The sequence below is a fragment of the Girardinichthys multiradiatus genome, chromosome 3, assembly GCF_021462225.1.
Source record: "Girardinichthys multiradiatus isolate DD_20200921_A chromosome 3, DD_fGirMul_XY1, whole genome shotgun sequence".
NCBI lineage: Eukaryota > Metazoa > Chordata > Actinopteri > Cyprinodontiformes > Goodeidae > Girardinichthys > Girardinichthys multiradiatus.
This window is the reverse complement of record NC_061796.1, coordinates 13,221,664-13,242,941: the sequence shown is the minus strand read 5'-3', so window position 1 is coordinate 13,242,941 and position 21,278 is coordinate 13,221,664. Positions and strand designations below refer to the sequence as shown.

Sequence of the window (21,278 nt, the reverse complement as noted above, 5' to 3'; positions counted from 1 at the left end):
GTACAAGACAGACTCCTGTCATCTGCAGAAATACTCAGATGGTTCTCCAGTTGTGGGGTGGATCAGAGATGGACAAGAAGCTGAATACAGGGTGGACCGCTTTGTGGCATGGGGTGGAAACCAACATCTCATCTTGAACATAAATAAAACAAAGGAGATGATTGTAGATCTTAAGAGAAACAGGAATATGTCAGACATGTTGGGACCCACAGCCATGGATACAACATGAAAGATGCGGTACAAACTTTTCTGGAACTTTCAAAATAAATTGCAATTAACCTACTTCCAACATTTGGAAAAGGGGAGGTAACAGCAGACTTCCCATGATGCCATTGGCCGTTTAAAACCCCCACCTTTCCAATTGTCCAATCTCTTCTACACGGGTCACACAGGGACCTGGACAGAGAGACCCAGCACGCTAATGTCTCTTTGCTGGCAAACAGACATAACTCTTCAACTGGATCCAAGGGTGTCATAAGATCACGCGATCATATGCACTAGTTAAGTACGAATGAATCACTGTATGTGTATCCGGTATTCATTCAAGAACGAGAATAATTAAGGTACAAACATTGCCTGATTTTCTCTCTGAGGCCTGCAGAAGCAAACTGTCGTCCCCCCCCCCCCCCCCCCCCCCCCCCTCCCCCAACAGCTTTTTCGGTTAGCTGAAGCTAACCTTCGTCAGCTATCTTGGTGCTAGCAGGCTATCTGCTCAGCACGTGCTCAGTTTTGTGTTCTGTGTTTGTGTGTTTTTAAAGTTAAGACAAGCTTTACTTGAAGGGTGATTTTAAACACAGAAGATTGATCATAATGTGCCATCCGCGCATTTTAAACCTTTTATTAAAAGTATTTTAAAGGTATGTGTTTGATTCTGGTGCTAAGCTATCAGCTTCTTTTGTTAGCTTTCACTGCTAACAGCTAAGAACACATGCTTGCATACTTAAGCCCATTTCTCCAGAAAGATTTGGTTCTTTTCCAAAATACCTCCCTAAATATTTTACTATTTCCTTAATAATATTTATTTAAATATGATTTCAATAAATAAAGGCAGCTAATGAGACACCGTTGAGAATTAGTCATCCAGAAGGTTGGTTTTATTCAGCAGATCATTCTTTAAAACATTATTTTAATAAAATAATATTTTATCTGATCTTGCATTGTGAATGGTTGTCTAAGTTGGTTCCAAGACTAACTTAACTTCACTTCCAGATTCTTAAAGATAATCCTTGGTTCTCAAACATAAACATTGCATGGTAATGTTGCATCACTCTTTTGGTCATGATTTTCAATCATCTTTAATCAAGTTATTTATATAGTACATAGCCCATTAGTTTTCCTTATTCTTTAATTCTGCTTGGTAGTTTAGTTGGATTGTTTTAGCATAGTAAAGAGTTTGTTGATTGAAATATGTTTGACTTTGAGTTGACTTATTTTTGTTAATAAATTCTTGTATTTTAAGAAATTGTGTGAATTCATTCCATATATGTGCAGAGTTTCGCTGTTCAATAATGTCAGAGCTCGTCTCACACCTTTCTATTTTGTCCTAATACCATCGCCTTACTGGGCTGGTATTCACGGGACAACCCTTAACAGACCGAAATATTATTTGATAAAATATAAAAATATTAATATTAAATAATATTCTCAGATTCATAGTCACAACAGACACTATTTCCATCATGGGACAAGATGTGCAGGTGGTGGAAATACGTTGTTCACCTGGACTACAGACTGGAGTGGAGATGCAACTGTGAAGTCATCTACAAGAAAGGACAGAGCAGACTGTACTTCTTGAGGAAGCTTATGGGATCGGTTTTTGCAGCAAGATGCTGCATATCTTCTATAAGTCTGTTGTGGAGAGTTTGATCTCTTCTGCCATCATCTGCTGTGGAAGCAGCATCAGAGCCAGGGACTTAAAAAAGCTGAACAAGCTGATAAAGAAGGCTGGCTCTGTTCTGAGGACTCCTCTGGAACCTCTGGAGATCATTGTGGAAATATGGTTTCTTCATAAATTGAAGAACATTATGGAGAACCCTGAGCATCCTCTTCATGGGACTACAACAACAGAGTGTCTTCAGTGAGAGGCTTTTTCAGATCTGCTGTAAGACAGACCTCTACAGGAGATCCTTCCTGCCCACAGCCATCAGCTTCTACAACGGCTCTTTGAAGAAACCTTCATAATATGAGCTACAACAACATTTAATTTCCCTTTGGGATTAATAAAGTATTTTGAATTGAACTGAATCTGAAAATCCCAAAAAACTGACTGTACTGTCTGAATTTTTGTTTTTGCAGTTTTGTTTCAATGTTGGTTCCATTAGATCATCAGTAAATATCTATAAATGTAAAAATATGATTAAATGCAGTTACTGTTTGCAGTTTAGTGATATTCCTAAAGAAGCCTATTTAAAATGGCTAAGTAATTGTGTTTGTGGGGATTTGTCATCAGTGACATGCAGTCACAGCCACTCAGTTGCCTAAAAAAACTGAAAAGAAGTTGTAAATTGTTACTTTTATTGCTATCACAATAAATACCACAAAATTGTGTGATTAACTTTTAAGTTCACATGGCCCACCTCTAGATGGATGGAGCTAAATACAGGATAATCCCTGAAGAAAGTCTGTTACAGGCTACAAAAGACCTGAGACAGGGGCACAGGTTCACCTTCCAGCAGAGAAACAGTACTAAACATACAGCCAAAACGACTAATCAAAACAGTTTAGATTAGTAATGGCCCTAGGACCAGGGTTGTCCTTTATGTTTTAGATGTTTCTGTGCTCCAGCACACCTGATTCAAAACATTTTGTTACCTTCTCAGCATGCCATCGAGTGCTGCAGAATCGTATTAATCCCCCATTTATCCAAGTCATATGTGATAGCAGGGAAACACATAAAACATGGAGGACAGGGGGTCCAGATGACCGGGGTTGAAAACCACTGGTTTAGATCACAGGTTTCAAACTCCATTCTTCAAGGGCTGGTCTCCTGCTGCCTTTAGATGAGTCTCTGTTTCAAAATGAGACCAATTATTAGATCATTAGCTTGGTGATGGAGCTTGACTGCATGCTCAGGATGTCGTATGCAGTCATGCAGCCACGGGTTGGACCCAGGTACTCCTTCAAAAGTTTCAGGACACATGCCCTTAAGGACTGGAGTTTTTCACCCATTGTTTAGATCATCATCGTCATGTAATAAATTGACCCAGTCCAGTCTCTGGCAAGAGTTGAAAAATGTTGTTCAGAGACAAAAGAATAAGCAACAATGTAATTCTCCTGGTGTGCAAAAGTGGTAGAAAGAAACCCAAAATTCTTAATGTAGCTCATTTGCACAAAAAGGTGGCTGTGTAAAGAGATTAAAAACAAAAAGGTGACGTTTTTCATTTTGAACACTTTTTTTCTGATTTTCATAGTTACGCATTACTTTGTGTTGGTCTGCCATGTAAAACCCAAATAGGTGCTTGTAACTAATTGACAAAATGTGAAAAAGTGTAAGAGGTGTTAGCTTTTTTTATATAGGGACAGATTAGGCACCACAAACTTACCTTCAGGTCTTGCTCCAGACTTCTGAGGAGCTCTCCATCCACTTGGCCACTTTCATTAAACCTCAGCCTCTTTCTCTCGGCCTTCTTTAGTCGGTATTGGAGGATGCGACAGTTCTTGTTGGCTCTCTCCAATTCTCTCCGCATGTCCTGCAGCTGACAGGCGTCCTCTTCATAGAAAGTGTCCCGCATCTCATCCATTTCTGCCCGCATCTCCTCAATTTCATTCTAAAAAGAACAAATGAAAGCTTGTTTAGATAATTACATCCACCAAAGAAAAATGACAAGGTCCTGTGTATACCTAGCTATAGCTATCGGTGATGCCCATGCAGCATGCACGCAAATACAACAGGTGTGGCTGATACTTCTAGATGTTTCCCTGGGGTCCATGTGTGAAGATGTTTAGCTTTATTTACCTTTAGGTCCTCGTTTTCGTCTTCCAGCCTCTCGATTTCTTCTTGCAGTCTCTCATCGGACTGTGGAGCCGGCTGCGGTGTGTCGGGCTCGGGAGAAAGCTCCGGCTCCGCTGGTGGCGGAGAAGCTGACTTCGCCTGCATCTTGGTTCCTTTCTTCCCCAAGCTTTTATTCAGGTGAAACTGTATTAGTTCGGACTGCAAGCATCCCTCCTTCCAGAAACCGGGTCCGCATCCCACCGTGCTTTTGGAGCTCTTCTTGCTGCTACCGGCAGCCGCGGCGGGCTCTGTGCCCCTGGGGTTTTTGCTCCTCAGTTTCGGGGACTTGGATGCGCACGGCTGGTCGGACACAACGCGGTTCGGATCTGCTCTGGAGGGCAAGGATGCGTCCGTGGCAGGGCGGGGAGAGTCTTCTGCAGCTTGTGCCGCAGCGGGCCTACTGAGCGTCGGGCTTTCAGCACCATCAGGCTGGACAGCGGCCGCGCCTTTGCTGGGAGGAGCGCCTCCGGCCTGCCTCCCGGAAACAGGAGAATGACCTCGACTACCTCTGCCTCCACCTCCTGGTGCTGCTGCTGCTTGCTTTGGTGTGATGGGCTTAGCTGAGTTGCTGCCCTTCTGCGCAGTTTTAGAACCAGTTTCTTTGACACCGGCCGGGGACGAAGATCGCGGCTGCTTCCGGCTGCTATTGTCTGGCTGCCGAGAGGAGTCGGCAGAAAATGGGTTCATCATGGTGTCAGAGGATGAGTTAATTCTCTTCAACATCCACCCCCTCCATCAGTATCCACGTAACAGACTAAGATTGCTCTACAGGTCCACCAATTTCTCCAAGTTTCTTTGTCTTGCCTGTGGAAAACAATGCATTAGAAAAAGGACAGCTCGCTATTCACCCGATCGATAGGCTCTTGTCAGTAGAAAGTTGCCAGCAGGGGGACAATGTGACTACCAATACTTATGCAGTCAGCCTTTTGGAACCTGCTTGATTACAGCCTTTGTGTGAGATCAGCTGCTGCTCGGGTAGCAGTTTCGCCCAATGAGCGGGCAGAGAGGGGGATGTAATGTCATTGACCTGAGGCAGCAGACAGCCAGTTAAACTGCGCTGCGATTTCACTGACACACTGGCGCTGATGTGTGGCCCCTTGATCTAATTCAACAGAAACAAAGCAGCTCGATGCTGGACAAGGCACATCAACTCATAAGAATAGAGCTGTTTCCTGTCAGCCATTATTTTATTCGCCACATCCTACATGCTGGATGACTCAGTAAACCGAGTCAAATGGATGGAGTATCAGCTAAGCAGGAATGCCTTAGACCACTTGGTAAAATATACTTTTTTGTCTATTTTACTGTTAACATGGCATGATCTATTCATCTTTTATTGGGTTTTAAAAGCTCAAAGAATGAGGTGTTTCTTTTTCTTCCACTGATTCAGCACTGATCATCTGAGCGATCAAATTAGTCTAAACAAGAGAAAGCGCAACTCTTTTCTACATTTAGGCAACTGGGAGAAGCAACAGTAAATCAACCACGTCGCTGGCCTGACAATAGCTACAGAAGACAATATGGATAACAGTCAATTTGTCCTTCATCCAGGTTACTGCTGCTAATTCATGCAAAACACAACTGTCTGCTCCGATAAAAAGCCATTTAACTCTGAAAATAGTTGTCCTACAGTCAATTTCTTACCTTTTCTGGCTGTTTTATCGAATCTTGGAAAAACAGTGGTGATGGAGAGGAAGAGGAGATGCTGACTGGAGCGCCTCCCAAGCTCCAGCCAACCTGTTTCAATATTCATGACATTACATCATCACAGGGAGGGACGGGGCTGGAGATGGAGATGGAGATGCAGGCAGTCGTCTGCTCTCATTGGAAGGAGAGACAGGGCATTACAGTCTTGCTGTCTTCCTGTCTGTCCCATCCTAAACAGTGATTGGACGCAAACGCTCACTGCTTTAAACTGACGGACTATTCTGAGATGTGTACTGACCTTGAATATATGAACTTATAGCATTTTTGCAATTTCAGGGCTTTTAACTTGAGTTCTGGATGGGAACTCTGCATTAGCAAACAGTTTGTTACAAAGCCAGTATATTTACAAATAACTAAGTAGCCTGAACATTGAGAAAATATGTCTTTCTTAGAATTGCAAATTCAAAAAAGAATTTCAGAACAATTTTCACTGCAAATACACATGCAGGTATTTTGGGGTATGTTTCTATAAGCTTTACACATATAGACACTGAATCATGTTCCGCTTTTTCTTTGCCAAATAGCTCAGTCTAAGTCAGATTGCAAGAACAGAGTCTGTGAGCATGAGTTTTCAATACTTCCACCAAATCTCAATTGGATTTAGGTCTGGATGTTGACTAGGCTAGTTAACACCAGACTTTTACTGACATCATGATGCTGCCATTACCATATTTCAAGGTGGGGAGTGTGTATAGGGTGATGTAATGCATTAGTTTGCCACCACACAGAGCCTTTTGGATATAGGCTACAAAGTAAAATCACCTGACCTGAGCATCTTCTATGATGTTTGCTATGTCTCCTATTGGCAAACTGCAAATTTGATTTCTTAAGACTCTCTCTCAATGATGGCTTTCTTCTCACCACTCTTTCATTGATGGCAGATTTGTAGAGCTAATGACTAATACAAATCTCCCACCTGGTCACTGGAGCTGCTCCAGAGCAACCATGGGTCTCTTGGGTGCATCTCTGAATTTGGTCAGGTATATTTGTAGTTGTGCCATTTTCTTTCTGGCTTCGGATGATGGCTTTAACAGTGGGCCGTGAGATTTTCAAAGCTTAGGATATCGTTTACAACCTAACCCTGCTTTTTAAGTTCTCCACAACTTTATCCCTGAGCTGCCTGCTGGGTTAATCGCTCTTCATGATGCTATGTGTTCACTTATGTTTGCCAACAGACATCTGAGGCCTCCACAGAACAGTTGTATTTATACTGAGATTATACACAATTGGTCTCTAATTAGTAAATACATCATTTCTGAAGGTAACTGACTGGACTGGGTTGTATTTAGGGGTATCAGAGTAAAAGGGGATGAATTCAAAGCAATATTTCTCATTTTATATGTAAATAAATAAGTAAATAAGTTTGGCTTATTTTCCTTCTACTTGAAAATTATACCTGCACTACTTGCATAAGTCTTTCAGATTAAACTCTTTCAGATTAAATTTAGAATGGTAAAAGGACTGAAGTTATATAGTGCTTTTCTAGTCATGCAGACCACTCAAAGTGCTTTACACTAGAGCCACATTCACCCCATCACACTCACATTCATACACTGATACACAGATCAGTAGGCAACTTGAGGTTAAGTGCCTTGCCCAGGGGCACATCAACATATGGCAGGAGGAAGCTGGAATCAAATCCATAACCTTCTGATTGCCAGACAACTACGCTTCCAAGCAAGCCACAGTTGCCCACTGAATACACTGGTTTTGTGGTTGTAATGTCACATTTCAGAAGTATGAATACTTTTGCAAGCCGCTGTGTCCTCCTTACTTAGGCTACGTTCACACAGCAGGTCTTAATGCTCCATTCTGATTTTTTTGTGAAATTAAATTTTTTTTCGTGGTCATTCACTTTTCCAAATATATGTCTTGTAGTGATCTACAGTGTGAACTGCATTCATACAATTTAAGTGTCCCACATGCGCAGTAGACGGCGCAATGACGTCACATGTAGCGAGCGGGCTTAGTGTTTGCGGAAGTAAATATGAATGGAAATGTTGGACTGTATCTTGCAATTTTTTATTTGTTTTCCAACTGGAGCCAGCACATTAACAATGCAATATTTTTGAGAAGATCGGAAAAAAAGTGAGCCACGTCCGCCATGGTTGTTGTTTTTCTTCCCGCTTCCACGTGGCAGGACCCAGAATAGTGACATTTGTCTAGTATCAATGACGTACAGGTCGGACAAACGCGACCTGGCCATACAGACACAGGTCACATTTGAAAAGATCAGATACGTATCGGATTTAGGACACCATAGTGCTCTGGGTCCCATTTGAAAAAATCGGATTTGTGTCATGAAAACGTTTGATACAGGTTGCATAAGGGCAAACAAAAAATCAAATTTGTGTCACTTTAAGCTGCATTGTGAATGTAGCCTTATTTCTTAGAATCTTAGAATGGACAAAATGATTCAGTATCAAAGAATGAAAATACTAAGTGCTGGGAAGAAGAGATAAGGCTTTTTTGATCTCACAAGAGCAAAGGTCTGCTTGGATTGCCTGTGACATTTCTTTACAGCTGTATTTTTCTAAAATATTGCTGCATATATAAAAAAAAGATCATAAAACAAAGACACTTTTTTGTGCTTGGCCAGAATCCCCAGTAGTTTGTCACAAACCCAAAACATCTTCACTTTTACTGAGTCATTTGTCCCGACTGTCCGGGCCACGTTAATCTCAGCAGTACATTGCAATAGTGTTCAGTACTGAAACCTAACTCATGCTTGATAGGTAAACACCTACCCTGTTGGTTCCTTGTTGTTAGCTTGGTGTTATTTAATTGACCTTTATGTGTATGTGAAATAGGTTTGTGGGAAGAAGTTGGGACAGAGCTAGGATTTCCTCTGCACTCTGGATTTTATGCCATAGATTTTAACTCCCGTCAAGGCTTCAGGAGCCACTTCTCTTGGTCTCTTTCCTCTGTGTTATCCATTAGCTTCTGTCCTTGTAGGTTTTGAAAACACTGACTTTATCTGCCAAAAGGAAACGCTGCTCGCTCCCTGTTTAATTAGCAGGCAAAATGTTGCAGGACCAAAAAGCAAGCTTTGGATAAGGATGAAGATCCATTTTCCTTGAATAGGATAACAGATGTTCGGGGTCTTGCTCTCCCTTTACACTGCGTCACACATTAGCCACCTCCCCCACATTTAAACCTCTCCTGGCCCTGGACCATTCAATCATTTTCTGTGACAGATGTCTGCATCATGGAGGCCTTTGTCTCCCAATCATGCCTAATCTGTTCTGTGTAAAGCAAAATCAAAGATGATAATGTTGATTCATGGTATGAGAATAAATTAGTAAACTGTATCTGTTTTAGCTTGCATGCTACATAATGAGTGTAGCAGATGAGAAACTGCAATATTGACAATTTATGTAATCGTGAAGATCAAATGTATGCAGTTTAGTTCTTGATAGTTCTTTCACTTTCACCACTGTTAACAGAGTAGGACTGACTATGAGAAGATCTTCATTTGAAAATAACACAATTCCTAATCATATCAGACAGTCTGTCTCTGATTGTCGCCTCCTCACTGTGTGTAAAATGCGCTCAGTTATAAACGCTCTGTTATAAACATATGGACAAATCTATCATATGCTGCTTCTGCTATTCTGCCCCACATAACTTGTCATGCTTTAGTTGCCACAATAAGGTTTGGATGAGGATTCTTAACATGGCGTCAGATGTCATTTATCTAAAACCGATGCTTTTTCCTTCTATCGAGTGCTCTGAAGTGTTGACCTTGTATGTTACTGGTACAATCCATTTCTCCAGGGTGAAATGAGAGACTTGTTTGTCTCTGATCTTTGTTGACCTACTCCAAATATCAGCACGTGTGACAGACAGAAAACGTTTAAGAATTTTTGTTTTCAAGACCAGAGTTTAAACTAAGTCAAATCTTGATAAGACACCAAATATATTAATTAACATCCTACTGTGAATGGTGCTGAGCAGGCTAAACTTACTTTTTCTAACCCTTTGAGATAAATATGAAGGAGTAGCTTCATTTTTAAAGCTCCTGGAAGGAAGAAGTTATGACTCCTTAGATAAATGTTGAGCCAAAAACTGTTAAATAAGCAAATAAAATTAAATAGGACACTGTATGCAAAAACATATTTTTAATCTTTTTTTTAACAGTCAATCATTTTCTACCACTTATTCCATAGTTGGTCACGGGGAAGCTGGTGCCTATCTCCAGCAGTCTATGGGCGAGAGGCAGGATACACCTGGACAGGTCACCAGTCAACACACAAACAACCAAGCACACACTCATTCATATACCTAAGGGCAATTTAGAGACCGATTAACCTAACAGGCATGTCTTTGGACTGTGGAAGGAAGCTGGAGTACCCAGTGAGAACCCACGCATGCACATCCTTAAAAAAATGGTTAGCCCATGTTTTTTTTTGTCAGAAGTCTCAATAAGTACTTCATCTTTGGAAAATATATTGCATTTATCTGCATACGGAAATGGAATAGATACTTACTATAAACACTAATTAATTAACATTTATTGACAATTTAATGATTAAAATAGTGCCTTTAGGAACTTGTTTTGTGCATCCAAACAGATTGTGGGGAAGGGGTTCCAATAGGACATGGGTTTAGTCCAAAGAAAATGCCGCTGCATTGTGGAACGTAGAACTGAGTCAACAAGTTGTGAAATTTGGAATAACGAAAACAACATCCATAAAATAACCCGCTGTAATTGCAGGCCTCCTACTCTTAAACTCTACAGGGGTGCTACATAAACATACATGCAGAAAAACAATTTCACAGTCTGACACACAGCAAAACACAAAATGCCTCCTTTTGACTGCTCCAACCACACACACACCAACCCAACCACACACACACATAAACCTTTTTTAATAGTTTACTGCACTGGTTCGCTTTCCCATGTAGATGCCAGCTGATTTAAGGAGAAAAAGCTTGAAGAAGAGGGAATGAGGGGTTGGGTTGGGAGGGTATTTATGCCTGTGAGGTGAGGGCAGACACACAGCTGCTGTGTGAGGTAACCATGGAAACCTTTGTCTAAATTCATTGAAATGGGAAGGGGAATGTGTAAGGGACCGAACAAAAAAATACACTTAAACTGAAAAGAGTTTTTCCCATTTCTTTCATGGTACCCATGCTTTTTATGCAGCTGTTTTTAACTGGAATCTATTCACTACCATTAGCCAACATACTTTACCATGGTGTTATTTGACAATGAATCACAGTAATAACAGTCCTGGCACACAATCAACTCCTTTGACCTACTCTTGGTGTAGGAGGTAGTTACTTCTGTGATGGCACACATTCAATTTAGAAAGGTTTACTTCAGTTAAGATACTCGGTTAGCAGTGTAAAATCAAAAATCTTATGAAACAGAACTGCAAAGTACAGAAAAAACTCAGGTTTAGCGTTTCAATAAACTCAAATTTAAGCGCATGGGGGTTCAACCCATTTCTACAAATAACACTCTGCCAGCAAGCACTGCAGTGCAAAATGGAATGTATTATTGATCCTAGTGCAGTGGTTCTGAAACTTTTTATAACGAGTACAACCTCAGTTAATACCAAGTTTTCTACATGCCACCATGTTGACATACATTTTAAAACTGTTTAGTTTGTTTTATCATAGAAAAGAAAGGGAAAAGAACAACATGTTTACCCATTGACACATCAATGTTGATTGAAGGATATGGTGTATTCATGCACTCCATATTTAGTTACAAAATCAAGAGAAAGTTGCTGTTTCTACTGAAATTAACTTTTGAGAAACATTATGAAGAACCCATATATACTGTGACACACAGTACCATAACAACCAGTCATTTCTGTACACACTTCCCAGTTTTCTCTCCATCTTATTTGAGTCTCGAGTCTTTAGGGGTAGAGTCTATGTAAAGTTCCAAGTATTTGCTTTCACCACTTAGAGGGTCTGCATTTTTTTAAAGGGAGAATCTGTGACATTATTATCACTTGTTTTAACAGTTATAGAACAATGTCATGTCACAATGACCTTGTTGGAGAGGTAAAAATAATCCTAGCAGTGGTGGAAGCTAATAAGCTTGTCAGACATACTGTTTTACCTTACTTTAGTGATTTAAAACAGCTCAAACTGATTGCTTGAGTCTGCTGTCTGTGTCAATCCATCACACCATCTGCAACTTATCAGTCTGCTCTAGCTCCCTCAAGAAAGGAGTCACGTTTTGAATTTTGCATCGGATTGTCAGTTGTACAAGAGTATTGAAGATCATATTCTCCTGTGCTTTCATAGTCTAGTAGTTGTTTGAAATTGTCTCATAATAAACTGTGTGGCCAATCAGCTCATGGGCGGATTGATACAGCTTACACCTGACTAGCTGGTTAGCTTTGTGAGCGTATCATCTCTTGTTATTGAGATGTGTCAATTAGAAAGTCCCACTGGTTTTCGAAATTAAAACTGGAACACGGTCGAAATGGGCTTGATATTATTCCCAGATCCACGTTCCAACTAGTAAATGGAAAACATTAAAAGTAGCCACCAGTGGTGGTTTCCTTTCATCCGCTACAACACAGTTAACAAGTTCCAATCCACCTAGGAAATTATTAATGTTGAAATTTCCTCTAAAATTAAACTCACTAAAGTTCAAGTACACCAGTAGTATTTGTACCACAGTTTGAAAACTGTTTTCTTTGATCCATTAAGGCAAGAGATCAAATGTTTCATTATGTTATTCACAAATATACAGATTACACTAATCTCATAATTTTTTTTTATTAAAAAGGAGTCTATTCTGTCATTACGGAGGATGATTTTAATCGTGGGGATTGAGCATTTTGTTTATAAAGTGAGATTGTTAAAATGCTGTTACTAGAGCCCGCCCCCTAGTGTTGGAAAATGTATTAGCATCATCAAAATGTAGACAGATAAATAAGTTCAGGCATTGATTTTAATTTGAAGAAAGTTATAATCCCAAAAAAGCAACAAAACAAAAAAAAAACAGAAGCCTTGTGGATAGATAACTGTCCACTCTTAAATGAGCAGAGTACAAAATATCACAATGTAATATGTACATCACACAAATAAGACAAATACACAGAAATTCACTCTCAGCTAGATGGAAACGGGTATTTACATACGATTAAATATATGATAATAGGTAAATAATAAATGCATTGGTTGGTTGCTGATAGAGAGATGATAAACATGAATTTGAGAGACAATGCAAAAGTATTTTTAACAGTGACATAACATACCTGTCACCAGATCTAGTTTTAAACAGTGGAAGGACTTGGACTGGTTTACCTCTTTTAATCGGAGTCCTTTGGAGATAAATTTACATTCAGCTTAGCTCAAGGCATGAAATATAACCTGAGCATTTGACTGCAAACAGAGACACTTGAAAAATGTTAAGATATTTCAACTGAAGAAAGCAGTGCTAAAGGTGGTCGCTTTGATCAAAAAATGGATTCTCTGCAATCTCTATAAACACGAGAAACGAATCCAGAACCCAACTACATCTTGCTTTCTGGTTCCAAGACAAACAGCAAGTTCAGAGAAGATCTACTATAAAAATACATTTAAACATGTCAAACAACAAAAAGTGCCCTGTTTTTCTATCAGAGGGACGAAACATAGAATCTCATCGGAGAACATTGGTAACATTTCATCACATGACAAACAAGTATGGATATATAAAATGAGTTTTAGTCATATACAGACAAAAAGCATGAGATGATCATTATCCCATGTGATAGGCAATGATGGAACAATATCATCCCACTCTCAAAGGATTGTATTCCTTTTTTATTTCTATATACATTTTACTCTTTGCTGCATTTTAATGCATGGCATCCTTAAAGTTAGATCCCTTATTAAAACAGAATAGAAATAATAAATAAAAAAAAAACATCTGAACAAATTAATTCAGACATCTCATCAACAAGCTCGAATAAAAGGAGGACAAAATTATATTAATATTTTTATAGCTATAAAGATGATAAACAAACAAATACTAAGTTCAAGTAGAAACTGAAGTGTTTGTGCGTATGTTATTATCTGTATTCCTGTCTCTTTACAGCAGTGTTTGTTATTTACAGCCTTTCCTTAAACACCTCAGGCCTCCCCTGATGGAGCATTTACAGCACCCCCTAGAGGGATCTGACAAAGGTTTCCTTATCAGGCTCCATGTTTGGAAACTAAATACCTCTTTTTGTACCACATCTAAACCACGATAAAGAGAGAGAATACCATGATATATCCAAACCGTATTATTTAATTTTGGGTTATTTATTGGTGGTCATCTTGCTTCTGACCTTTGACACCTCCTTTTAACAGATCAATTCACTTCCAAAGACCTCATATTTTTATCTACAACTCAGGTCATTGTGACTTAAAGAAATAAACCTTACCTGGACACATCCATCCCTCTAAACCTTGCTTAAATTAAGTGTTTCTTGTTTAGAGTAGAGGTCCTAGCTCACCTTTCCCTTACCTCCCCTTCTAATCTCTTTTAGCACGTCCTTTTCTCTTTCTCCTGCCAGAGTTCTCCTGGGGCTTCTCCTCTTTGTTTCCCATTAGAGGCGCTCCATTGGCGGCTCTGCTCAGCCCGTTCAGGTTGCCGTTGGAGACAGCCTTGCCCACCTTTGAAGAAGATGACATGTCGCGGCGTGAGGGCTGCTGGCGACGGTAGGTCTGGTAGTAGAAGTTGCCGAACAGGACAATGAAAGTGATGGCGTAGCAGATGAGAGAGTAGTGCATCCAGTGGGGGAAGTCGCAGTTGACGTAGAGCGACAGGGCGGTGTGGCCGATGGTGACGTGGAACTGAACCTGAGGCGTGCAACAGAAGTAAATTTGTTAAATTCAATAACAGAAAAAAATCTACTTACATATTCTGATTTCTTACCATCTGGATGATAGTCAAATATTTCTTCCACCACAGGTACTTTTGGATCTTGGGTCCACAAGAAGCCAAGCCATAATACAGATACATCAAGACGTGGATCAGAGCATTCATGTGTGCACCAAAGAATGCTGCAGGAAGAATACAGTAGGACTAAGCAAGTGTAAAACCAGGTTGCTCTAAATCGTTCTTGTACTTTTCCATTAAAGCAACAAAGTGGAAAACTCTGTCCTTCTGACTTGTTCTGGCGAAACTTTGGTGTCGGCCAGCACAGTTAAAGGCCCTTGTGGAGCAGTCTTCATTTTGACAGCATATTTTATTTTAATCTGAGTCAAAGTATTTTGACTAAAGTTTATCTTAATTTAAGTCACAATTTAGTCATTTCTAATCATTTTAGTCTTAATCTAGTATTTGTCAATTAATTCTCGGTCAATGAGATTTACAGAAAAAACTAATACCAAAACAAGTCAAAAAGCGATGGACTTTTTAGGCCCTCTTACATTTTTGGGGAAATCTATCATTTTTAAATCTGATGAAAAAAAAACACAGAATGGAATGGAATTAAGCTTACAGTTTGCTATGAAAGAAATAGATTTACTTTTATATTTTGAAACAGCTTTAGATTAAGTCTCACTGACTTAAAATTAGATCTGACTGGATTTCATCTCTCTCCAATATTTTTGTCTTGTATTGTTCATTGTTGAAAACGTTAATCATTTCACAATTATATTCAGACTTAATTTGAAATCCCCTTTTTGTGATTGGATTAGTTATATTAGTGATGTGGAATATTATGTCGCAGTAATCTACTAAATGAAATCTCAAACCTTTTATATTGAGGAGTATCTTGAAGCTTTAATTTGAAAATTCAGCATTATCCTTTTTCCGTGGTTGGTTTAGTTTCATGAGTAACATGGAATTTCCTTTTGCAATTATCTATTCTATAAAAGGTTGTGGGTTTTATTTTGAACACTATCTTGACGTTCATTCTGAAAAAGCAACACAATCTCTTTTTCAGTATTGGTTTAGTTCCATTAGTATGGAATCAATTTAATGCAATGATATACTCCATAAAATATTGACGCTTTTATTTTGAAGAGTTTTTTAACCTTATATTTCAGAGGCCAACATAATAAATTTTTTATAATTTGTTCTATTTGTAAAATAAATTATTTTCCTGCAATCATCTACTCAGTTAAATACTGATCCTTTAATTTTGAAGACCATTTTTATCATTATTTTGAAAGGTCAACATAATTACTTGTTTAGGATATTTTTTAGAGTAGACAAAAATTGGTGGATTTTGCATTAGCTGCTAAGATTTATGATGTTGTGAGCAACTCACATTGTCCTCCTGCCACCCACTTGATGCCGATCCACCAGAGTGTGAACATGGTGCAGTGGTGGTAGACGTGCAGGAAGGTAACCTGGTTGAACTTTTTCCTCAGAATAAAAAACACTGTATCCAGGTACTCAATGCCTTTGGAAATGAAATACCACCACAGAGCTCCTGCCACCTGTCTCCCAAAGGAACACATGGGGAATCAGCGAGGTAAAGGTGAGAACATTTGAACAAAAACAGTTTCAACACTAACAAATGCAGACTGGATTCAGATATCCATCTTTAATACAACCAGAAGCTAAACATGTGTGAGGGAGATGTGTTAATTTTGAACTCTCATCTTTGACATCTTAACCTCAGAGTAAACTGAGAACAATCTGCTCCTGGTTTTTCTGTCAAGCTAGTATCTATGTCATGGAGCAACAGAAAGCAAGGTGAAACTGAACACCAATTCCTCCATCAGCTCACATGTTTTTCTACAGTCCACCTGAACTAAGGCTGATCAGGTTTACAACACCAGACAGTGAAGCAACAAGGAAATGCTCACATGGATTGTCCTAATCATGTTGGTACATTGCAGCTTTGTAGCCAATAAAGTTTCAAAATATGTGCAAAAACGAGTCTTTGATATATTATAGAAAATGTGCCACTGCATAGAGAAGAAATTGAAGAAAGTAGGTCATTTAAATTTGGAAGAACTTTGAGACAGTAAATGTACTCTGCCTTGCACAAGTATTCATACCTGTTGAACATTTTATTACAACTTAAAACTTCAGTGTGTGCTATTTGGATTTTATTTGATAGAGCAACACAAAGTAGAATTATGTTGAAGTGAGGAAAATATGTCATTGTTTTCTTTTTTTTTTACAAATAAAAGTCTCACAAGTGTGATGGGCATATGTTTTTGGCCTAGCAAAGTCAATACATTTTAGTCATTAAGCAAAATGCTATTTGGGATGGAAAACTGATACAGCACATCACCCTGAAAACATCATCCCAGTATGAAGCAAGGTGGTGACAGCATCATGCTGTGGGGATGCTCTTTTTTAGCAAGTAGAATTGTTGGAGGGAGCTAAATACAAGGAACTCCTGGAAGAAGAAACTTGAGACTTTTGGTAAGTTTCATGAAGGGCATAGAGTCTAAACATACAGTTGTTAGGATGACCCAGTCCAAGTCCAGACCTAAAACCCAATTGGGAAAGTGTGGCGAGATGGGGACAATTGCTCACAGAAGCTTTCCATTCAATCTGTCTGGACTTAAACTGTATTGCAAGGAAGAATGGGCAAAAGTCTCTAGATGTGCAAAGCTGGTAGATACATTCCTCTAAAGAGTTGTACCAATACTTTGCAATTTCAAGTCTTGCTACAACTCGTTTTGTAAAACCATTCTGAAAACCAATTATGTGTTTGTGGTTGTAATGTGACAACATATGAAATAATTGAAGTGGTGTGACTACATTTGCAGCACACCATATTCTGCAGGGGAGTGTCCATGTGCTTGTTTTTGACGTCTTTCAGCTACCCAGGCTCCAAAACACTCACCCTGACTTCATTGGGGTCGTCTGAATAGTTCACGGGTTGACATATGTAACTGTACTGTGCTGCCCGAGCTGCCATAAAAAGCTAGAAGAACAAAGAGAGTAACTCTATTAAGGGACAGACTCAGATGGAACAGAAGCACAATAAAAAAAGAGACGCACTACAAGCAAATTGGCTGACCAATAAGTGTGTAATCGCTGCAGAATACCTATTTTGGGAATACTGTGACTGAAACTTGCACAGATGAAATGACAGCTAAATCTATGCAGATGTACCTCTTTGAAGATGAAGAAGTTCAGGAAGACCATGCTGAAATTGTAGACAATAAGGGTCTTGCGGAGCTGGAAGGGCTCTCTGTTCTTCATGTATTTGGGGCCCAGCCAGAGGAAGAGCAGATAGGAGGTGCTGATAGCCAGTGTGGGGAGCGGGTTGTCCATCAGAGGCCATTTCTCCACTCGCTTGTCTGCAGGACACACATTACCGCTCTGTTATATAAAGCATACTTAATGATAAATGTTCATGTTATAGGACCTGCTTTCAGAAAACTTGCAAGATGTTTTTTGAAAAGTCTGGGCTTCAATATACCCATTTTATTCATCTTGCTTACAGTAACACGATTTAAATGTACAATTCTAGTGCCATCACCAGATAAAGTACAAGCAGAGGAAAATAAAAAATCCTGTCCAGAAGGTATAAATTTCCTAAACATTTGTCTAAAACTGAAGAATTAGACAGTTTCCTACAAAACAAGGGTCAAGATCATGACTGATTTGTCCCATATCCTGAGACTCATTTCACTTGATTTTTCTCTTGTCATTTTCAGAAGGCCTCTGCCGTGGGGATTTTTTGTGCACAAAATATCTCTAACAAGTCAGCGCTGCAACGCTGAAAACTAGAGTGTGGAGGAACATATTGTTTGGGAGAAAGATTTGCAAAAAAAAAAAAAAAAGCATAGGAAAAAGAAATAAGTATTGTACAAATACTTATTTGTATTCTTATTTTATAATAAATAATTATACAACACTAAATACAGATGTTAAGTTTAATAGCAAACCTAATCGATCTGGGTCTTATTACCAAAATGTCTCTAAATAAATTTTATTGACCTCTTTTGTAATTTTAAATACAAAAAGAGATGCATTAATAGTTAAGATAAAGAATATGACAGTTCTGCCATCTTGGTAACCTGTGCAAAATGCACATTTTTGCATCCAGCTAACTAACTTTTCCCTGCAGCCTGCTCTCGCATCTAATATAAAGGATATCTTCTATAAAAGTTTAAGATTGTATCCTCCATTAGAACATACCACCATCTGAATTATGATTTTAGGCAATCCCAGCCATCACACAGAGAGCTTAATTTGGTTATATTATCTCTTGTAACATGTAAAAATTAATATCTTATGGATTTTAACAAGGGCTTCCCAGGAAAACCAGTTTTGAGGGCCTCAAAATATATACAGCTAAGCCAAATAGTATTCATAAAGAGCCAGGCCTAATGTCATTTTCACCAGAAATCTTTAAGCACATGCTGCATGCCTTTTTTTTTGTTTTTGATGTATGCCAGTGACTAGGTTAACTCACCACACTTTATACTAATTATCTGTTATAATTACTATGACATTTTGGGTCATTGTTTATTAAGGATGAAAAACAATTCTAGAAACGGGTCTGTGTTTACATGGGATTGTTTTAGAAAGCACAAAATATAGGACAAAAAATAGGACAAAAGGAAGAAAAAAAACTCAATTAACACACAAGTTACATAAAGCTAGAAGGCGATGTAGCTACAGTTAACATCTAAGGCAGGAACAATGTGTTCATGTCTAACCCAACTGTGATTCATCCCTTAATGCATGGTGCTGCAGTGTTGCACTTACTTGAAACTGACTCATATCAGGAAATTCAAACCTACACACCTGCACATTCATAAAACAAGCATTCTAACTTCAGTGTTACCTGCAATAGTCAGGGTCCATTTGTAAAACTCTATGGTGTCGTTGATTAAATGTGTGACAATCTCCATGGTAACGACCTGCAATAAAACAGACAGGTAAGAAAAAAAAAATACTCAGGTCATAATCTGAGTCTTGAGAGGAGTCATTGCCAATGTCACGCTGGATCTAATCATTTTGTTAATTCTACTTTCAGTATACATCGTTCTGAAATAACAGCCCGTTAATAAGGGTCTGTAAATCAATCAAAACAATAGAGCCAGTGGCAATCAGGAGGCCTGTTATAAGCCTGCTGTCCCATGAGGCTCTGATTGATGAGCCACAGACTTTATTGCGCACACAGGGGACCACCGGTCTGCAGAGCGCATGTTTCAGCACATCTGACCTAAACACGACCACCAGTGGTAGGAGAGGGGAGATTGTCTCAGGCTACAATGAATGAGCTCATATTCTGTAGCACGGTAAGATTTAATAAACCAAAAATCATTCCCTTGCTCCTCCTCTTCCTCCTCTCGGGAGCGGATCAAGCGATGCTGCAGGATCTGCCGTCCTACCAAGCTAAGAATAAGATCATCATCACCAAATAATGAATAAAAAGCCGACCTGTAATTCCAGGCGGACTTGGCTCATATATTTGCAATGTGAGCTTGTTATGTTGCGTTAGAATTCACATTCAGTGGGATGCAGCGCGGCCTTAAAACTGCAATACAAGGCTTAACCGGGCCTACTTCAATCTGATTTATTCAAATTTATCTTAGTGATCAAAATGAAAACTTCCGATACAAAGCAGATGGCCTGTATTTTCAACTCTTTACCTATTTGTGTGAAGCATGCTTTAAAACACAATAATATCGGCACCGATCTCGCCTTCTATTGCTCTGCGCGAGTAGGGATGCTTTTACCTTACCGTGCGGATGCTTTCTAAAATCCTTCTGATATTACAGTCAGTGCAAGGTCACGCAGATGCAGCTGATAACACTGGTGTTTGCTGATCCTGTTCAGAAAAAAAAAAAAAAAACAATGAACCTGGATCCAGAGTGAAATGAACGGACCGATGAACCAACGGCGTACAGCACAAATTTCTTCTCAAGGTACCATCCTGCCCTCCAATGCGAGGCTGCTCCAACGAATAGCACCCCAAATCCCTGGAAGCGGAGGGCAAAGTCACACAACGCATATCGGACGTTTCCGGTTTCACTTTCAAAAGAATATACAGGTGTTCGTTAGAATAAAACAGTTTAATGAGACAGCTAATCATATTAAAGCTACTCGTAAGATGATTGAGATACATATACTTTTTTATGATCTGAAACTACTTGTGGGGAAAACAGTAAAGGTGGACTCATAAGAGAACAATACATGTTTCACATTGTGCACAGCCCAATATCTGCGCTCCTTGCACCATTGAAACCGACGTTTGGCATTGGCATGAGTAACCAAAGCTTTGGCTATAGCAGCCCGGCCGTGTATATTGACCCTGTGGAGCTCCTGACGGACAGTTCTGGTGGAAACAGGAGAGTTGAGGTGCACATTTAATTCTGTCGTGATTTGGGCAGCTGGGGTTTTATGTTTTTTGGATACAATCCGGGTTAGCACCCGAACATCCCTTTCAGACAGCTTCCTCTTGCGTCCACAGTTAATCCTGTTGGATGTGGTTCGTCCTTCTTGGTGGTATGCTGACATTACCCTGGATACCGTGGTTCTTGATACATCACAAAGACTTGCTGTCTTGGTCACAGATGCGCCAGCAAGACATGCACCAACAATTTGTCCTCTTTTGAACTCTGGTATATCACCCATAATGTTGTGTGCATTTCAATATTTTGAGCAAAACTGTGCTCTTACCCTGCTAATTGAACCTTCACACTC

The 21,278-nt window shown here is 39.4% G+C and overlaps 2 protein-coding genes across 6 annotated transcripts in view; both read right to left on the bottom strand.

Annotated features, from left to right (window-relative positions):
- The window catches only part of LOC124865657 (protein SOGA3-like), a 38,120-nt gene extending 32,131 nt beyond the window's left edge, over positions 1–5,989 (bottom strand). For 2 of the 4 annotated variants that reach the window (XM_047360948.1, XM_047360949.1), the window contains exons 1-3: positions 5,636–5,989; positions 3,956–4,795; positions 3,543–3,767 (exon numbers count right to left, since the gene is read on the bottom strand). In XM_047360948.1, the coding sequence (XP_047216904.1) occupies positions 3,543–3,767; positions 3,956–4,714 (984 nt within the window). In that variant the 5' untranslated portion in view covers positions 4,715–4,795; positions 5,636–5,989. The remainder of the gene's footprint in view (positions 1–3,542; positions 3,768–3,955; positions 4,796–5,635) is intronic. The other 2 variants (XR_007037642.1, XM_047360947.1) reach the window with 2 other exon arrangements.
- Positions 5,990–12,602: 6,613 nt separating this feature from the next.
- Positions 12,603–20,572, bottom strand: elovl4a (ELOVL fatty acid elongase 4a). Of its 2 annotated transcripts, none has more exons than XM_047361796.1 (7): positions 20,312–20,572; positions 19,414–19,489; positions 17,730–17,917; positions 17,458–17,538; positions 15,919–16,090; positions 14,577–14,704; positions 12,603–14,500 (listed from the first exon to the last, which is right to left on the bottom strand). In XM_047361796.1, exons 2-7 carry the CDS (start codon positions 19,478–19,480, stop codon positions 14,174–14,176), a joined length of 963 nt encoding a protein of 320 aa, XP_047217752.1. In that variant the 5' UTR covers positions 19,481–19,489; positions 20,312–20,572; the 3' UTR covers positions 12,603–14,173. The 2 variants fall into 2 exon arrangements, with proteins under 2 accessions (XP_047217752.1, XP_047217751.1); XM_047361795.1 differs by having other exon boundaries at positions 20,317–20,571.
- Positions 20,573–21,278: the final 706 nt, after the last annotated feature.

Coding starts and splice junctions, on each gene's coding strand:
- elovl4a (XM_047361796.1), bottom strand. CDS start 19,480: ATGGAGATTGTCACACATTTAATCAACGACACCATAGAGTTTTACAAA. Junction 17,539..17,729: donor ACTTCTTCATCTTCAAAGAG/GTACATCTGCAT, acceptor TTGTTCTTCTAG/CTTTTTATGGCAGCTCGGGC. Junction 14,501..14,576: donor ATTTGACTATCATCCAGATG/GTAAGAAATCAG, acceptor TGCACGCCTCAG/GTTCAGTTCCACGTCACCAT.